At 35.6% G+C, this 20243-nt stretch overlaps 1 protein-coding gene across 2 annotated transcripts in view; it reads left to right on the top strand.

Annotated features, from left to right (window-relative positions):
* LOC136851934 (tyrosine-protein kinase Dnt-like) overlaps positions 1–18547 on the top strand; it is a 112857-nt gene extending 94310 nt beyond the window's left edge. Inside the window, exons 3-9 of one of the 2 annotated variants that reach the window (XM_067126293.1) lie at positions 9293–9548; positions 12183–12372; positions 12924–13293; positions 13776–14062; positions 14690–14824; positions 15328–15487; positions 16335–18547. In XM_067126293.1, coding sequence (XP_066982394.1) covers positions 9293–9548; positions 12183–12372; positions 12924–13293; positions 13776–14062; positions 14690–14824; positions 15328–15487; positions 16335–16583 — 1647 coding nt within the window. In that variant the 3' untranslated portion in view covers positions 16584–18547. Of the gene's footprint in view, positions 1–9292; positions 9554–12182; positions 12373–12923; positions 13294–13775; positions 14063–14689; positions 14825–15327; positions 15488–16334 lie in introns of both variants that reach the window. The other variant, XM_067126294.1, reaches the window with a different exon arrangement.
* Positions 18548–20243: the final 1696 nt, after the last annotated feature.

Genomic DNA, 20243 nt, shown 5'->3' with positions numbered 1-20243 from the left:
ATTATTATTATTATTTAAGAATAGCGGACTTCGAGCCAGTCTGTTCTGTTTTTCAAAAGGAACAAGTGAAAATTACAAACAGGATTTTGTGGAGACAAGGGGACGTCCCGGTGGCCGAAAAAGTGGCGGGTAGGGGTGCGGTTTCGGAAGGGAGTGAATACTGGGTACTGGAGGTAGTGGACTGAAACATTAAGATAAAAACTGCTTCATTTATTATATATAAAAAAAAAAAAGTAAATAGAACTTGTGATCTACAGATTCATTCTGTGATAGCAAAAAAAAAAAAAAAAAAGCCTAGTTTGAAATAATACTTTTATCATCATGCAATTCTGGAGGCGTGACTTGAGTTTCAGATGATTAAGTTTTACATAATATTTGTCTATACAAAGTGATTCTAGAAAATAATTGTAACCTCAGTTTTCTAGAGTCCAGTATTGCATGCAATGGGTTTCTTGAACACCCCTCTCGTGACTGTGCTTGTACAGCTGACTGAAAGCGCTCTCAGTGGCAAGGTTGCTGCTCTTGTGCCAGGTTTCCATTTCCCGAGAATGGTAATTAAAAGCAATGGTAATTATGATCAGACTGGGTGATCTTTCCTTTTTTTCATGACCTTCAGAGAGATGGTTTTCATAAGTAATATTCTTAAGTTGATAGTAATTCTCTCTCTCTCTCTCTCTCTCTCTCTCTCTTTTAGGGGAGAGGGTAGAGTGAGAGAAAAATTATGGCAAATGGTGTCTACAGATTTTTTTCAAAATAAATCCTCTATACATGGAAAACTTGCCTGTTTACTAGTGTTTGATTTTTAGAATTACAAACCTTTTCAAAATACGAAACTAAATGGGCCAAAAAAGTTTAGGATTATGAAAATAAAACACCAGTGAAATTGATTACTCATCAGTGTTTAACAAGAAAACAATTATTCAGATTTTTTCTTATCCATAAACATACAAAGGGGAAAGAAAATACATTCAATTACACCTTATGCAATTCCTTCCATTACATCCAATCGAATACATAACAATGGACCTTTTCTATCTTTTTACCTCCACTACATTTTCTTTTTGCCCTTTCCTCTTTTCCTTTTTTTTTTATTTTTCTTTACCCCAGCACAGGAAGTTGCTCTCAGCAACCGGCAATTATCACATCATTGCCTTGGCAGTCCGCTTCCGTCCCAAGGATCGCAGAAACACGAACGCCGTTTTCCAGGAGACAATTGATTCCACTCTCCCTTCTCCCCCACCCCCCTCAAATCGTCTCCCTATTCTTCTAAATGCCGGTTTTATGTTTCGTAATGTTGGTTTTTGCTCGTCTTAATTTCGCGCTGTTGCGCGTTTCCATTATCAGGTTTTTAGTGTTCTTTCTGATATATGTGTATATATATGTGTATATACATACATATACATATATATATATATATATATATATATATATATATATATATATATATATATATATATATATATATATATATATATATATATATATTCGTTTTTCAGCAAATAAATATCACGTAAGTTTTACTTAATTATTCAATAATTTTAGATGCCAGTTTTCATTATTTTATTTTTCAATGATGATTTAAATGTGGTACTAGCATCAAAAAGTGCAAAAAAAAAAAAAAAAATCTTCACTTATCAAAGATGAAACTCATAATTATTGACAGTTGAGTCCTTTAGCAGTGCATAATATTCTTATTGAGTTTACACACACACACACACACACACACACACACACACACACACACACACACACACATATATATATATATATATATATATATATATATATATATATATATATATATATATATATATATATATATATGTGTATATAATCTTTTGAGTTTCCGAGGCTCTTTCTGAAAATTCACTGGCGAGCGCAAATAATGAGATATTCCGAAAATCAGGTGTTTCATAATAAAAGAGTGTCAGACATGCTCTGAGAATTTTGTGAATATTGTATTTTGTCCATGTCACCTAAAAATTTTAACATAATTAATATCGAATATGAAATTTCACATTTTGGATATCATCGACGAAGCTTGATAATTAGTTCCATGAAAAGATATTTAATATAATTCAAAGAGAATCGTTCGGAACTTGTTTGCCAAGTTACAAGACATTTTAGGATTATACAGAGGCTGCTTTAAAAGAGTCATTATCAATCTAAAAAATATATAACATAAAAAAAATTTCCAGAAGTCCCTGGAATTTTGTTCTGGATGTCCAGACAATTTCCAGAAGTCCCTGGAACCTTGTTCTGGATGTTCAGACAAGATCTCTTAAGAAATTTCATAGATTCCATGTTGACTAGCTGCTGATTACGTCAGACAACACTGACAATATGAAATTTCAGGAAAATTTTCCTGAAATTCCTGGACTTTCGCTAGTCGATATGCAGATAATTTCGAAAATTTTTTTTGAGACATTCTATAAATTTCATACTGACTAGCTACTGATTTTATCAAGAGCCACTGAATTTTCCAGAAATTCCTGGAATTTCGAAAGATCTTTTAAGAAATTCAAAAAATTCCCTAATGAATAGCAACTGACCATGCTAAACTTCAATGAAAATTCATCCTGGAATTCCAAAAACTTAGATTAGAGAACAGAATACGTGTTACCACCAAAAAAATGCCAAAATTCTTCAGAGTTCAGGAAGAGACGTAAAAAATTCTAAACAACAGAATATATTGGAACTACTTCCATCTTCCAAACTCTCATCCAAGGTAAAGAAAACAGCAGTTATCTGCTATCCCAAGCATCTGTTCATCCATCAGAGCTGAGCAAATTCAGAGAGTAAAAAAGTCTGGGAAATAGGAACAGAGTTCCCACGCAAAATTACCGGGCAATCGCATATAGATTTCTATGGGATGGAAAAAAAGGAATAATTGTAATGATTATGACGATGGTGATGACAATGATCAGGGAGAGAGGGGGATCATTTACCTATCGAGAGAGAGAGAGAGAGAGAGAGAGAGATAATGGACTTATTAAACCGGAGGAGGGGACACACAGGAATCCACCACCACAGCCTGTCTACAGGAGCTGAAGACCAGACGAACGGAAATGTTCATTACACGTCTCTTAGATGCTTGATTTATTCTGCATCGTCGAATAGGAATATGTATATGAAGACATTTATATATACACACACACGTGCACTCAGACACACATATATATGGATATATATGTATATGTATACATATGTATATAATTATAAATATATATATATATATATATATATATATATATATATATATATATATATATATATATATATATATATATATATATATATATATATATATATAGAGAGAGAGAGAGAGAGAGAGAGAGAGAGAGAGAGAGAGAGAGACAGACAGATGGAGGGACTGTAAACATACATATATATATATATATATATATATATATATATATATATATATATATATATATATATATATATATATATATATATATATATATATATATATATATATATATATATATATGTGTGTGTGTGTGTGTATATTTATTTATATATTTATATATACATGAACAAACCTACACAGATCTATACTTACAAGCACATGAATCATTCACGTCTAAACCAGAGAGAATGCTGACAAAAATAAAGACGTGGATTATTCAGAGCCGTGAACACTTGATGTTAACAAAGCTGGCCCTGTGCCAGTGAGGGCTTCATGAACACAACCGCGCAATTCACGAGAAAAATGTCAGCGGTAATATTAATTTTGTCAGAGACAGAAATGGAGGAGTGGAATAAATTCATAATGCAAATATTGGGGAAGAGGCAAACAAAAAGACTTTCAAGGCTATACCAATGTATTTGGTAATGTAACCGAGTACTCTGTGTGTGTATAAACATGTCATCGAATACGGTTTTATAATTATACGAAATACATGTTGTATATATGTGTATGGGCTTATAAATTTCGTAAGAATATCTATAAGCTCGTAATTTTTACCATACTGTGAAAGTAAGAATATAAGCAATTAAAAAATGATTTCATCATGTGAGTATCATTGTACATAACCACAGAAGCCATTAGAATGGAACGTATATATATATATATATATATATATATATATATATATATATATATATATATATATATATATATATATGTGTGTATATATATATATATATATATATATATATATATATATATATATATAAATATATATATATATATATATATATATATATATATATATATATATATATATATATATATATATATATGTTTATCTGCATATACATATATAAAATTAAAATTATATATCTATATATATATATACATATATATATATATATATATATATATATATATATATATATATATATATATATATATCAAAGGTAGCATATTAATAGAAGTAAATAAAATTAGTGAAATAAAAAAAAGATACATAGCGGATCCAACGAGAAAGTTTCATTAAGCACTGTGAAGGATTAAATCACATATTGTTCTTAAATTATGTAGCATTAACGGCAAGACTAAAAGGAATACTAAAATGCCTATTGATAACAAATATATAAAATCATTACATATTTCCTTTTTTATTAATCATGTTGCAATGAAACGACACTGAATTTAAATGTTAGCTATGAAGTTACTAATTGGCAGCGGAATTTCATGTTGTACATATTTCCCTTAACCTGACAATAATTACGCTTCGTATTGCATTGACCAAGTTCTTTATTTCTTCTTAAATACGTAAAAGAAACAGGTAAAAAATGCGCCGATGTTTCTTCGGCGCAATCGAGTTTTCTGCACAGCCGCTACAGCGTATAATCAAGGGCAGTGAAAATAGATCTATCTTTCGGTGGTCTCGGTATAATGCTGTATGAGCCGCGATCCATGAAACTTTAATCACGGCCGGGTGGTGGCCTATCCTATATCGTTGCCAGAAGTGCGATTATGGCTAACTTTAACCTTAAATAAAATAAAAACTACAGAGGCTAGAGGGCTGCAATTTTGTATGTTTGATGATTGGAGAGTGGATGATCAACATACCAATTTGCAGACCGCTAGCCTCAGTAGGTTTTAAAATCTGAGGGCGGACAGAATACAGCGCAGACGGACAGACAAAGCCGACACAATAGTTTTCTTTTACGTAAAACTAAAAGCGTTGCATTAATTAAACTCTCGATTGAAAAGATCTAACACACTCATAAGAGCAAAACGACGTCCTGGTCACAGACGCGTAGCACACTGCTCTACTTTTCAACTATGACACATGAAACCTTCGGGTCATAATAATTTTAACCCTTGGTAAACGCTCTGAATTTTATTTTTAGCTTTATTTTTGTTTGAGCTTGAGTCACATAAACTCTGTTGACGACGGAGCAACGGTAAACAAGAATAACATTTAATCGAGCGGATGACTTTGAGAGGCGGTCAAAACTCTCTGTGTATGAAACGAGGTTATTTTTTGTTTCCATTTTTTTTTGTCCATTTGTTTACTAACATTGAATGCTTAGCTTAAAAGCCAGCGGAAAGTTATCTACATTGCAAACATGTAAGTGATACGTAAATGAACATACCTCAGTAACACACACGCACACAACACACACATACACACACACACACACACACACATACACATATATATATATATATATATATATATATATATATATATATATATATATATATATATATTTATATATACAAATATAAATATAAATATGTACACACAAACACAAACACACACACACACACATATATATACGAGTATATATACTGTATATACACATACATACATAATGCCCTTTGTTGGCCGAGTCGGTTGAGCTTCAGACTGTCATTCGATGGGCCGGAGTTCAATTCCCGCGACCGGCTGATGAAGAGTTAGAGGAATTTATTTCTGGTGATAGAAATTCATTTCTCGCTATAATGTGGTTCGGATTCCACAATAAGCTGTAGGTCCCGTTGCTAAGTAACCAATTGGTTCTTAGCCACGTAAAATAAGTCTAATCCTTCGGGCCAGCCCTAGGAGAGCTGTTAATCAGCTCAATGGTCTGGTAAAACTAAGGTATACTTAACTTAACATACATACATATACAGTATATGTGTGCTTGTGTGCTTATATATATATTTAATACAAATACTTTGTTCTGATGACATGCTTTTAACTAAAGGAAGTTGGATTTAATTAATGCAGAAGGAGGCTAGAAAAAAGTGTACTGTACATTATAAAACAGGAATAACTTAAACATAATGAAGGGCCATAAATATAATGATCACAAGGCAATCACGCTTGTCTTTGTTTGTTTTACCCTTTTTTAACAATATTCTTCCTCGAGAGGGACTTTCACTCGTTTTTATGAACATTTTACTTTTTATTTTTAGTAATAAAACATCCGGGGGAAGTTTATGTCCTTGGAATGCTGTCATAAAGTTTATCTTGCATATTGTTTAATTTTTTTGTAGATTGTTTGAGTTTTATTTTTTCTGTAAAAGTTTCTTACTGCGAACAGATATGTCAGTGATTTATTTTTAATAACGTAAAGGAATGTGACTTCATCATTGTCATTTGATTAATGCAAGGCAGTAAAAAAAAAAAAAAAACAAGACCACAAACAGACCATCAGAATCTTCATAAACTTATTATAATTCTGTCTGATTCATAATTATGCAAATCTTCAACTATATTTCCCCAATGAAAACCTACAAAGTGCAGGAACGTTACTTACTCATGGCTGCAACATTGCAAAATTAAATGACCCAAAGAAGACGATAAAAGAATGCCGCCACTCCCCCCACCTTCCTTCTTCCCACAACCCCCACCCCGCTTCCCCCACCAGAAAAAAACTCATCGTCATTACAACGGAAGCAAATCGTTTATCTTATCTCGACGACGCTGACGCCGATGACAGCCGCTGACGGCGCTGACGAGGTGATCACGTGGCTTATGACACTGGTGGTTGTTATAGTGATTAATGATTAACTAGCCCACAGCTCGTCGCACCTGTCTGTCAAACACGGCCGGTGGAAAACAGGTCGTAAGTCTGAAGGAAAAATGAAGTACTGGCTTTAAAATTAAATTAGTAGAATTTCGACATTTTTTTTTTTGTTGGGGGGGGGCGGTCTGATGATGTTTGGGTTACTTTCATGTATATACTTAAAAGATCATTTTTGGATTGCTTCAGTATATATATTTAAAAGATGATTTCTGAATTGCTCTAATATAAATATTTGAAGGCAATATCTGGATTGCTTTTTAGTATATGTATATATATATATATATATATATATATATATATATATATATATATATATATATATATATATATATATATATATATATATATATATAAGAGATCATTACTGGATTATATTTAGTAAATATACTTGTGAGATAAATGGATTGCTTTATTATGTATATTCAAAAGATAATGTTTGGATTTACTTTAGTATATATATTTAAAAGATAATTTCTGGATTACTTTAGTATATATATGTTTAAAAGCCAATTTCGGGATTGCTTTAGTATATATATTCAAAAGATAATTTCTGAATTGCTTTGGCAATATATTCAAATACATATCTAAAAGGAAACTTCCCTTCCGCGCTGTTGGAATGATTAATATTTTGGCTAATTGTATCACAGCTGTATAAAATTGCATACAATTTTCGCGGAATTTTCGTATGATGATTTTCAGCCGCTTTAATAAGTTTTTTTTTTACTTTTCTCGCATTTATGAAATCTTATATTTTTGGCCCAATTCCAAAATGACAACCGGGAACGTTAACATCTAAATGCCTTTGTATTTGAACAATTCGTGAATAATGCTATTGTTTCTCTTTCATCTTTTTTTTTCCCCCGGGCCCTTTTATTTCATCCCCTTCGCCGGGATTAGTCCCCAAGGCAAGAGCTCCCCTGGCAAAGGGGAATGGGGAAGTTAGCGTAACGTGTTGAATTTCACGCACTGCTGTTTTTTGATGGTTTTGTCGTCGTCGTGCCGGGGTGGGGGTTGGGGGGAGGTAGCGCGCGAGGTAGCCTGGCATGGGAGGAAGGGAGGAAGGTGGAGGATTGCTCCGGTTGGAGAGATGGATGTTTTGCCGAAGCTGGGTCGCTTGATGGATGGAGGAAGGAAGGGGGTACTGGAGAATAAAAGTTTTGGGATGACGGGAGTGGAATGGGGTTTGCTGGGGAAAATGGAGAAGAAACGAACGGGAAGGTAGAAAGATAATTATATGAAATAAATGAATTGAGGAGCGACTGCTGAAAAGCGGGGGATAGTAGCAATTGCAAAAATGTGCACATGGAGTGGGGCGGTAATGGTGGACTGTGAAAGGGAAACTGGAAAGACTGGGGAAAACTGGTAGACAAGAAGTGACGTAGTAAGGATTTACCAGTTAGTGGTTGCAGAGGAAATAGTGAGAGGTATGACGTAGGAGAGAGAGAGAGAGAGAGAGAGAGAGAGAGAGAGAGAGAGAGAGAGTCATCGAAAGACTTCGGAATTGTGGGATAAAAGACAAGTCAGTAAAAGATTCTGCACGCTAGATAGCAGGAAACCTATCGATAGTAAAGATTACATATTAACTGCTCTATTATTGGAATTAAGTCAACGTTTCTTATAAGCAATATGTAAACATATGTAGATTTTTAAACATATTTTTGTATATTTTACTTTAAAACCTCCAAACCTCAATCATTAAGTGCGTATGTACATCGAATGAAGGATCAATACACAGCGAAGCATTGAAATGATAAAGGATTCCAAAAGATTAGATGGGATTACCCAAAGATTTCCATCACAGACTGATGTGAAGTTACACCATGGAAACTGTCCTTTATAAATTTCATTTCTGATTTAACTGCCGAAATATGGAAGTGAGATTGATCACTTGTTCTTTTTCCTGTAGCCACAACCTGTTAGCGAGAAGGGCTTAAGGCTCTATATAAATATTGCGAGCAGGTGAGGTGGGTGGTGCTTTGTGTGTCAGGTGGCTGGACGCTTGCTGATGAGCCTTGTTGTGTAGGTTAGAATCATGGAGTCCTTCCACTATTCAGCGATTAGGTAATGAATGCGACATTGAGCGCTGTTTTTTTTTATATATATATCAGAGGTCCCCCCAACAACTGAAAGAAAAGGCTTCATAGTGAAATTGTGTTCAGGTAAACTGATGAACCTTATATATATATATATATATATATATATATATATATATATATATATATATATATATATATATATATATATATATATATATATATATATATGTATATAAGAAATATCATTCTGTCCACTTAATCTTGCCTCTCTTTCTCCACAGGTATTATACAACATGGCCATTTGGGTCAACGATACCCAAGCCTATGAGAAGAACCCGCCTCTGGCCACCCCCTTCGTGAACGTCTCCTTGACGGGGCACGTGCCCCACAAGGTGGGCACCTTCGAGCTGGTCCTCCCTTGTACGGGCAGCAGGAGCGCCGAGGTCGACGTCACCCTAAATATCAACGTGACCTCGCCGAAGCCACGGAAACCTCCGACGGTTCTGTACTTCAGGAGGAAGAAAATCTGCCTCGAAGGTAAAGTCACGATTCTTTGAGATTCAAATTTTGTTTGTTTGTTTATATGTGAACTGCTTTTGTTGAGTTGTGTACCAGGATATGACACCAGAAAGTGTTATATTTTCCGTTCAGAAGATGATGTTTCCTTTGATATGAAAACTGTTTGTTTATGTGTGAGCTTCTTTTGTTGAGTTGTGTACCAGGATATGACACCAGAAGGTGTTATATTTTCATTTCAGAAGATGGTGTTTCCTTTGATATGAAAACTGTTTGTTTATGCGTGAACTGCTTTTGTTGACTTACATGCGAGGATTTGGTGCCAAAAAATGTTATTTTTCCGTAATTTTGTAAGATGAGATTGTTAGGACTTGGTTTATGTGTGTGTGTGTGTGTGTGTGTGTTTGGAATCAATGGAGGAATTGTTCAGGCAAAGTACTAATGTACAAACCCAGTGTGAGCCTCAATTACAATTGAAAGACAGAAGGTGGAAACTATTGAGATATGTTTTGTGTTGTAAATATGTATTTGAAAAGATTCTTTTTTAATTTTTAAATTCTTTTTAAATTTCCAACTTTGGTGAGACAACATCTGAACATTTATTTATTTTGTTATATTTACGTTACAAGAAACTAATCTCTAAAGCTTTCTGAAATCTGTTCCCTCAAGTTATTCCTGCTTCCGTTGTCGACGTGGATTTCATGTTGAAAGTGCCCTGATTTCAAACTAACATATGAGAACCTTTCTGTTTACTGTGCAATGGCATTTCTTAATCATACAGATAAACAGATAATGAATATTACATCTAAAATCGTTAAAATAGACCATTATTTACCGAATCAAATTGATAAAAAAAGCACATAAAACGATCGGAAGTGATGACCTAAAAATAAAAACCTTCAATCACATATCCAGTTTCCTGTTTAACTGTATAGCTTCTGTGTCATGATGCTGCTCTCTTCTCTCTCAATCAGATGTCCACTATCCCACTATCCTGTTTAGCTCTCTAGAGTCTATATCATGATGCTCTCTCTCTCTCTCTCTCTCAATCTCTGTCCATTATCCACTTTACTGTTTAGCTGTATAGAGTCTATATGATGATGCTGAAAGTTCTCTCTCTCTCTCTCTCTCTCTCTCTCTCTCTCTCTCTCTCTCTCTCTCTCTGTCCATTATCCACTTTACTGTTTAGCTGTATACCCTCTACATGATGATGCTGAAACTTCTCTCTCTCTCTCTCTCTCTCAATCAGGTATCCATTTTCTTGTTTAACTGTACACCCATATGGCAATCCTGAAAGTTTCTCTCTCTCTCTCTCTCTCTCTCTCTCTCTCTCTCTCTCTCTCTCTCTCTCTCTCTCTCTCTCTCTCTCTCTCTCTTAGGTGTGGTTACTTCCGGTCTTTGTGCCGGTCACCTCTTCACTTATAGTGATTGGATGATTGCCTGCCAGTAGGACTCTTCGTGAGGCCAACTTTCGTGTTGATATAGCAAGCATTATGCTTATTGAAGGCAAAATAACAAGCACGTCACGTATCGAGGTTATTCCGGCAATCATCATTTTTATTTGGGTTGACATAGCAACCATTACGCTGTTTTGTGTGACATTGAGTATAACGGATACGGTCACGAAATTTAGTTCCCAAAGCACAGGCAGTTTGGTGCGTTTGTTTTCTGTTTTCTGTAATTTTTTTTTATTGCGTTACGATAAACAGTTTGCTTTATGAAGCGAGCTTGTGGGAAAGTACCATGAAATATATATATATATATATATATATATATATATATATATATATATATATATATATATATATATATATATATATATGTATATACACATATATATATATATATATATATATATATATATATATATATATATATATATATATATATATATATATATTGCATTCTTATAACTTCTTATTCTATTATTTACTTTCTTATCCATCGTTTGTTTAATAGTTCTCCATAAACTGATTATAAATATTCGGAACGCACGTGGTCAGACCGCGTGAGGGCATAAATATTATCTTGATGAATAAGCTAGTTTAAAAAAGTTAATGTGCCCGGCATATCAAAGATAAGTTTTTATTATATTAGAATCTAATGAAAAGATGAAAATTTAAAGAAAATAAAATCTCCTGAAGGTTTCTACATTATAAAGGGTTCAGTTACCGTGTTAATCAGTAAACTAAGACATCAAAATGTTTAAATATTCAATTCGTATAAACAGAAGACCCCAGTCTATTTTGTTTGTGATAATAAAATTTTTCATTCGAAAATGAACTTGTGGACTCAGTGTAGCATTAATTATCATATGTAAAGTTTGTAGCTTCATTAAAAGTTTTTTGCAATTCCTTGTAGAAAGATAACCGGAGTGGTATTTGCAAATGAATATCCTCAAACGTCAGTCCTGTTATCAGGAAAATACTTTACAATCTCCAAATATTTTATGAATATTAATGCATATGCATAGTTTTAATGGCTACACACATACTGTACATATCTTCATTTAATTCCCACCATAAATAAAATTTCTCCATCAAAAAATTAAATAATCTTTCTCAAAGACAAGAAACCTCCTAGAAAAGAAAAAAAAAACTCCCATTACAAACATGTATTGAAATCTTACACCGGTGGCTCTTCTTCCTTCTCCAGGAAAGGCGGCGGAGAGATTTGCTCCTCGTCAGGATCCTGTCGAAGAGAAAGACGAGGAAGGCTCCCTTCCTGTCGTATACTACGTCGTGTCGGTCATCGCTGGGGTGGCCCTCGTCATCATCGTCATCGTGGCAGTGGCACTGTGCAGGAGAAGGCGCCGCAAGAGAGATGGTGACCAAAGGATATTGAGGTCAGTGTAGAATGCCATTCCGCATCGGCCTAAATCTTTAATTATCTCTTATAACCGCTCATTCAAAACCGTTAGATTCATTGATATTATAACACATGCATCTTATTCAACTTCAGTTTCAATAATGTACGATAAATATAATTATTTATCGTTATTATGGTTCATGTAAACAATCTGCTCATCTATGGAAAACGTTACATAGGTCTAGAGAGACGAACTCGGCATTGAAACCAATAGAGCATCTAAATATTGTTGTCAATACTTTCAATAGAGAAATCAATATGCAATCTTTATCTCGATAAATAATTCTTTATTTATTGTTATTATGGTTCATGTAAACAATCTGCTCATCTATGGAAAACGTTACATAGGTCTAGGGAGACGAACTCAGCATTGAAACCAAGAGAGCATCTAAATATTGTTGTCAATAATTTCAAGAGAGAAATCAATATGCAATCTTTATCTCGATAAATAATCCTTTATTTATTGACCTTTATTTTTTATTTATCGATTTATTTATCTATCTATTTTTTTTTTTTTTGTCACTGCAGCGCTAACAACGGAGGCACCAAACCCGGGAACATGACCAGCTCAACCCTCCTGAGGGCACCCACCCCGAACAACAACACCTACACTCTCCCTTCCTCCCTAACGAGCAACTCCTACGCCTCGGTGAGGAAGATCCCTTCGCCCTTGGCTCCCCTGGGAGCCTCCCAAGGGCCAGCGCACTCCTCGACCAGCGTGTCCCTGACGCAGAGCTGCAGGGACAACACGCCCCACGTCAGCAGGGACGCCAGCAACGTGAGCGGAGGCGAGAGCAGCAGCAGGGAAACCTGTCAGTCCTCCAGTTCCCTGAGTCACTCGGAGGTCATTGTGGATCCGTCTCACGCGGAGCTGCAAGACAGATTTCGCCAGATGGAGGTAAGGGCCGCCTGTCTGTCTGTCTGTCTCGTTGTGCCTGGCGTCGTGTTTCGGGAGGTCGTGACACGATGTTTCTGATGATGTCATGGCTTCTTCTTCTTCTTCTTCTTCTTCTTCTTCTTCTTCTTCTTCTTCTTTTTTTTTGGTGTATCTTTGAAGAATTTAGTTTATTCCTTTATCGTGTGCCTATTAAACTTTTGGTGTTTTTTTTTTCTAATGGCTTGCATAATCCTATGTGAATTTTAATCAGTTATACACAAATATAAAGTAAAAAATGTCGGCTTCACTGTACTTTGGGAATGACTTACGGCCAAGTGTAAATTATTCCAATGGTATAGCAGATTCGATATTAAATATATATATATATATATATATATATATATATATATATATATATATATATATATATATATATATATATATATATATATTCTCCAAGAGAAGTCGATCAACTAATCCTGCAAAACTCTCCTCATTACCAGATCGACCGCCACAGAGTGCGCCTGACGGCGGTGGTGCAGGAGGGCTCCTTCGGGCGCGTCTTCCGAGGATGGATCCAGCGGGACCACCCGGAGCAGGATCAACAGGTCCTGATCAAGACGGTGACGGAGGGCGCCCCTCACGACGAACTGATCCTCCTCTACAGGGAAGGAACCCACCTCTTCAACCTCTACCACAGAAACATCCTGACGATGGTGGGCGTGTCCTTCGCCAATAATTCGTCGCCTTTCCTCATATATCCTTTCCATGGATATCAGAATCTTAAAAGGTTGGTTTCTCTCTCTCTCTCTCTCTCTCTCTCTCTCTCTCTTTAGTCAGTAGGTCAGTCTTTGCGATGACTCAGATTGTTATTTCTAATGCATTTCCTTACCTCTGTTATGCCTACGTCACAGCCGGTGGGTGGAGCCAAGGACATGATTTTGAAATAATCTCTCTCTCTCTCTCTCTCTCTCTCTCTCTCTCTCTCTCTCTCTCTCACACACACACACACACACACAAACACTCAAGCGCGCGCGCACGGACACACACACACAGAGGAAAATTTGTTCCTTATATTAAGCTTCAGTTGAGTGAAGCAGTTTAGCTTATTACAAGAATCGTTTTAAATAAATCTGTTAACTATATATAAAATTGTTTGTGCCATAAGATTTTCATTATTAAAACAACTTAAAAATTTTTTTTATAGTTGTTAAACAATACTAATCTGCGTTTGGTTGTAACTCTCCATATACTATTTTCAATTTTACACCCTTTCCCTTTTTGGCAGGTTCTAAAAACAACTGTTTCCGAATCACATCTTCAGTCCATTTCATCTTTTATCCTTTTCCACTGATCCTTTAAAACCTGTTCGGTCTTTCACACCTGTCCAATTAAAACGTGTTCCCTCTTTTCCCAGGTACCTTTTGGAACACAGAGGTGGGCACCTCCGGGCGTCGGAATTAGTTGAATTAGCTATACAGGCAGCTCATGGCTTGTCATTTCTTCACAAAGCAAATATTCTTCACGGAGACATCGCTGCTAGGAATTGTGTGTAAGTATTCATATTAAAAAAAAAAAGGTTAATGCAAATACATTTGAACACAGATAGACTAAGTTTATTTCAATTATTGCTTAGTTCCTGTTGACGTAAAGTAAAAAGATTTTTCGGACATAGTAATTTAGAGAAAACTAATCTAAAATAAGGATTAATGTAAATAAATCTGCATACAGATAGACTAAGTTTGACATGTTCATTGCCTAGTCGGCCTTGATATAAGATAAAAGGATTTTCGTTTCACAATTACATAGGAAAACTAATTTTCCAAATATTTCTAAGAATATTCTTGCAAAAAAAATTTCCATATAATTTCAACACATGCATTTTATTTACGACGGTTAGATAGACAGACTTACAAAAAATTAAATATTCTCAGTACTCATGAGTGCAAGCCTCATTTCCATAAACGAACGCGTCGCCGGTGTCAGGGCCTAATTACCACCTAATAACGCTAACCAGCCCGACTGAAACTCTTCTGAATCGATATTTGCTCACAGGGTGAGCGAAAAACTCCAGCTACGAATCACGGACGCGGCTCTGTCACGTGACCTCTTCCCAGCGGACTACGAGAGCGTCAGGGCCGAATTGGTGCGGCCGATCAAGTGGCTGGCTTACGAGGCCATCACCCAGTGCTCCATTTCCACAGCCAGCGATGTGGTGAGGATTTCGTTTTTGCTCTCTCTCTCTCTCTCTCTCTCTCTCTCTCTCTCTCTCTCTCTCTCTCGATTTAATGGTACCTGTCTCGGCCCGCAACCGAGGAATCCGCGTACGGCCTTATGCTTGATATATACATGGTCAAAGTATATACTTCGACTACGGGCTGAGGAAACGAGCGTTTTGGGTCAGTTCCGTGAAAATCCTGCACGTTTCTGTTGACCAAAATTGTGAATTTTGTATCCTGTTGTTAACTGGTTGCTTTTAGCCATATTTAGGCTGTGCCATTCTCTTCTCATTTATTTAAACTTAGTAAATATACCGTCCGTTTTACTTAGTAATAATTTTTTATTTATCTCTTGTAGCCTTGTTTTCTTCTTATTGATGCTTACTACAATAAAGCACTCTCTCGCTTTCTGATCAGCTATTGTGTCGTCCCCTGGTGAAACATTTCAGTTTTTAGGTGCTGAAAACATCCAGTGATCATCAAATATACTTTGTTTATTATGAGAATCTTACATGATGGCACATTAGAATAAAAATAAAATTCAAACGTTCATATTAAGTGACTTAAGTATATTAGTATCATAACTAGCTTTTCTTAACATGATCCATGTTAGTCACATTCACCCAAAACACCTTATAACGACACCAGCGCAGTGAACCCCATTCCCTAAATTGGTTAAAGGTAAAGTCCTCCTGGGTCTCTGTAGGCTCATAGGGCAGGCGCTGATCTCCTGTTTCTTAGGCCGACAGCCAGTGGGGATAGGTCCCAATGCCTATGACACGTAGCCAATGTCTTTCCTAAATAACTTAACATATACTTACTTATCCTCCTATCCAATTCCAGTGGTCCTACGGCGTACTAGTTTGGGAACTGACGACCTTGGCACAGCAGCCCTACGTCGAAGTGGCAGCCTGCGAGATGGACGAATACCTCCGGGATGGATATAGGCTCGTCCAGCCCCTCAACTGCCCCGACGACCTTTATAAGGTCATGGTCTACTGCTGGAACATCCACCCGAAGGGAAGGCCTCACGTCGACGCCATCTTGAGTTATCTGAGTGACTTCCAAAAGAAGCTGAACGTCTTTATTTGATGCGTGTTTTCTAAGGGCAGTTTTTGGAAGCTCTGAGCGTTGTGGTAATGATGAGTGATCTATGAGGTGGTGGCTTTTATAACAACGAGTTTCTTGATTTTGGAGATATAAAAGTCTTTCTCAAAGGTTTGTGTGATCAAACCAGTTTTGTAGAAAGAGAAAGTTATGGAAATGACCAATGGTGAATACAGTAACACTTATTATTCATTAGTCTTGAATGAAAAGAAAATAAATCATAGAAATAAAACACATTTTTCATAAAGCAAAAAAAAAAAAAAAAAAATCCGTATTTCCACGAGTGAAAGAGGAAAGAAAGTTCATTAATACTTCCTATACTAAAGTGTTACTATATCGAAGCTTAAAAAACGTCACAGAAAGAATATACTGATTTATAAGTCGACCTCGAGAGACAAACGTAAAGAGAAATAAATGAAGTAATTCTCCCTTCCAACCAAGAGAGATTCTTTCCCTAACCAGAAGGTCGCGTAGAGGGATAGCGCTGCCTGCTGCCTTCTGAGCAGGCTAGTTCGATTCCCAGTTGGGAAGGAGAATTTTTCAAGAAGATTTCAGTGCTTTCAGTAGAAAGCTGCCAACTAGATATGGAAATATATATCTGAAGAGCTACCGGTGATAATTATAAGGCACTGATACATAGCCGATGTATATTTCGATAAATATTTTCGTAGGAAATTTCCACGAATTTCATCTCACATTTTATACTGCTTTATTTCGGAGAAAACAAGAGGCGATAATAACCTGGTCAGACAAAGCCAAATATTTTTGCAGAACGCTGAAGTTGCGTTTTAGCAACTTAAAACTAAAGCGGAATCTGTAAATAAAAGCTAGTTAGTGAAACTTTTTATACTGGGTGGTCCTGCCGAGGCATTTTACATTAGTTTAAGTTAAATTTCCATTTCCACCCTTCTCTCGCTTTCATCCAGGTTTCTCCTTTTACTAAGATTTTTTTTTATACTAACGTGCTTTTCTTAATCCTTCCAAATTGCTTGTTGCTCGCAATAACTCTCAGCTCTCTGTTGCATGAGTTGTATTTTTTCATGCACGCACCCCAGTCAAAGCATTGAGGCTTACATTTGTCTGAGTTCCTGAAAAAAAAAATGATTTTGCATGAAAGGATAAAAGATATCGAGTAATCAAATCATTTACTGAAGTATCCACATAATTTTTCATACACGTACCCCAGTCAAAGTATGAGGCTTACATTTGTCTAAGTTCCTGTAAAAAAAAATTGATTTTGCATGAAAGGATAAAAGATATCGAGTAATCAAATCATTTACTGAAGTGTCCACATAATTTTTCATACACGTACCCCAGTCAAAGCATGATGTTTGCATTTGTCTGAGTTCCTGTAAAAAAACGAATTTCCATGAAAGGACAAAAGATATCGACATAATTGCTCGCTTAGATCTGATTCATTCCGACGAACCATGAATGAACAATAGTGATCTCCCTTATTTAAATAGCGTTATCCAAGTCCTCATTACCGCTTCACTAGTCATTTAATTCTTCTTTATTTTTTGTATATTGAGTCGCATGAAAATATCACATATTAACCAGCTGGCAAAAGGTTAGACCACTGTAAAATGAGGTATGCAATTAATGCTATATAATGCCTGTAAAGTCTTCGAGAATGAGTAATTATTCATTTTGTATTTGAGTCTCATTTTGTCAAATGTGAAATTTTATTAAAACTCTTTCGAAGTTACTAACTTTAGAGTCATGTGAGTACATCAATACAAGGTGATGTATTTATGAAAAGTATATGTTATAATCTTGTGTATTTACGAAAATATGTATTTTAAATTTGTTTATTTTGCGTCGAGTAAATACATCGATATCAGGTGATGTATTTATAAAATTGAATTGTATATGGTTTGAATTAAGAGTCATGTACATAGAGAATACCATGTATTGACAGATTTGTAAATAAAAGTACAAGAAAATGTTAATAATAGTTTTTTTTATTTACCATTCTACATTAGATAAAGATTCTGTATTTATATTTTTCTACTAGTAGTCAGTTGATGGAAACTAATTAAAAGTGAACGTCTCATGAAACTCCACGGTAAATGGAACCCTAATTTCATATTTCCAGTTGGAGTGAGTTACACTGTATTCAGATCTTCTCCTGTTATAAAGTCAGCAACATATTAGTAAATCTAGATAATGGTGATAATAATGTACTTTATAAATACAGATATAATAGAAACAAAATGTGCATTAGCACTATGGAGAAAATAGAAACAGGTATACTATTAACGATGACTGCCATGATCATAATAACTGTGGTATAAACCCCACCTTATAATCAACGGCAGGGACTGATTTCACTGGGAACATAATAATTCTTATTATAATAATAAGCACAAATAAGAGGCTCTGGTACTAATTAAAGTGGCCAAATAGATAAATGGATTAGATCTTATTTTGTTCTGATAACTTGTGTGGTATTTGTTGGGTTATGAATGGTTTTGAAATATTAAAAGGAAGAACAACTCGGTGCATTGATGCCTCTTTAATTTTATTGATTTAATTTGCTTATTCACACTTTTTACTGAAATAAGCAAATCCAATAGGTTTGTTGCTTTTTCCCAGTACGTTAGGAAAAAAACTCATCACATCTTAAGTAACTCAGACACACAGAGACATTTATAACAGAAAAATGCGCATCTCTTGAGAGAGTTAAGAGAAACGACACTGTCACCAAATTAAACAAATCAAAGGGTAATTAACAATGAAATCAAATCTACTGACAGACTAAAAGCATTTCCCGATACCTGAATCAGTCACCAATCAAAAGGAGCTCGGTCACAGTTACCCACGAATCTCCGAGCCGGTGTTTCGAGCGCTGCTCGAAAACATCACCGTACACCCGTCAAGAATCCAATAAAGCCACGGGCCCATTTACAAGAAATTCCGGAACACTCTATCCGACACCACGATTGGTCGGGCGAGTTCAAAAGCAGCGGCTGTTCCTTTCATGAGAGAGAGAGAGAGAGAGAGAGAGAGGCTTCTTCTTCTTCTTCTTCTTCTTCTTCTTCGACACCCCGTCCCTCTAACTCTCACTTTCCCACCTAACCCATCAGAATCCTTTTGGTTCGAACGTCTCATTACCAGTTCAAACGATTCGTTTCTGCTTGAAATGGTTCAGCCCCGTCTGCCTCGTTTCCCCAATATCAAGTGAGATTGAAAGCTCTTTTCCCCTACCTCTCTCTCTCTCTCTCTCTCTCTCTCTCTCTCTCTCTCTCTCTCTCTCTCTCTCTCTACTACCGTTCCCCCTCAGGTGGTTATTGGGAAGGGGAATATTATAACGCAATTTGGGTTTAATTATATGTTAGGTTTACAGGCAGTGCCGCCGAGACTTTCACTACTTTGTGTTAAAACGAAAAGTTAATAAACAAAGTGCAGATAAGTAGTTATTTATTATATTTAACAATCACTGCTTGAATTGTTGTTGTCAGGTTTAAGGATTACCTCATCCATTTGTTTATCAAACTATCTTTTGATAAATACTGGTAAAAGCCTGGCAGCGTAAGAAAAAGAGAAAAAAAAAGGTTGATGCGAGTAATTATCCCATTAATGTATTTTCCCTCTCTAAACCAGATAGGCAGATCGACAGAACGCACCGTATCGACAGCACTT

Source organism: Macrobrachium rosenbergii, chromosome 24, assembly GCF_040412425.1.
Source record: "Macrobrachium rosenbergii isolate ZJJX-2024 chromosome 24, ASM4041242v1, whole genome shotgun sequence".
In the NCBI taxonomy this organism is placed as follows: domain Eukaryota; kingdom Metazoa; phylum Arthropoda; class Malacostraca; order Decapoda; family Palaemonidae; genus Macrobrachium; species Macrobrachium rosenbergii.
This window is presented reverse-complemented; position numbering and strand designations above follow the sequence as displayed.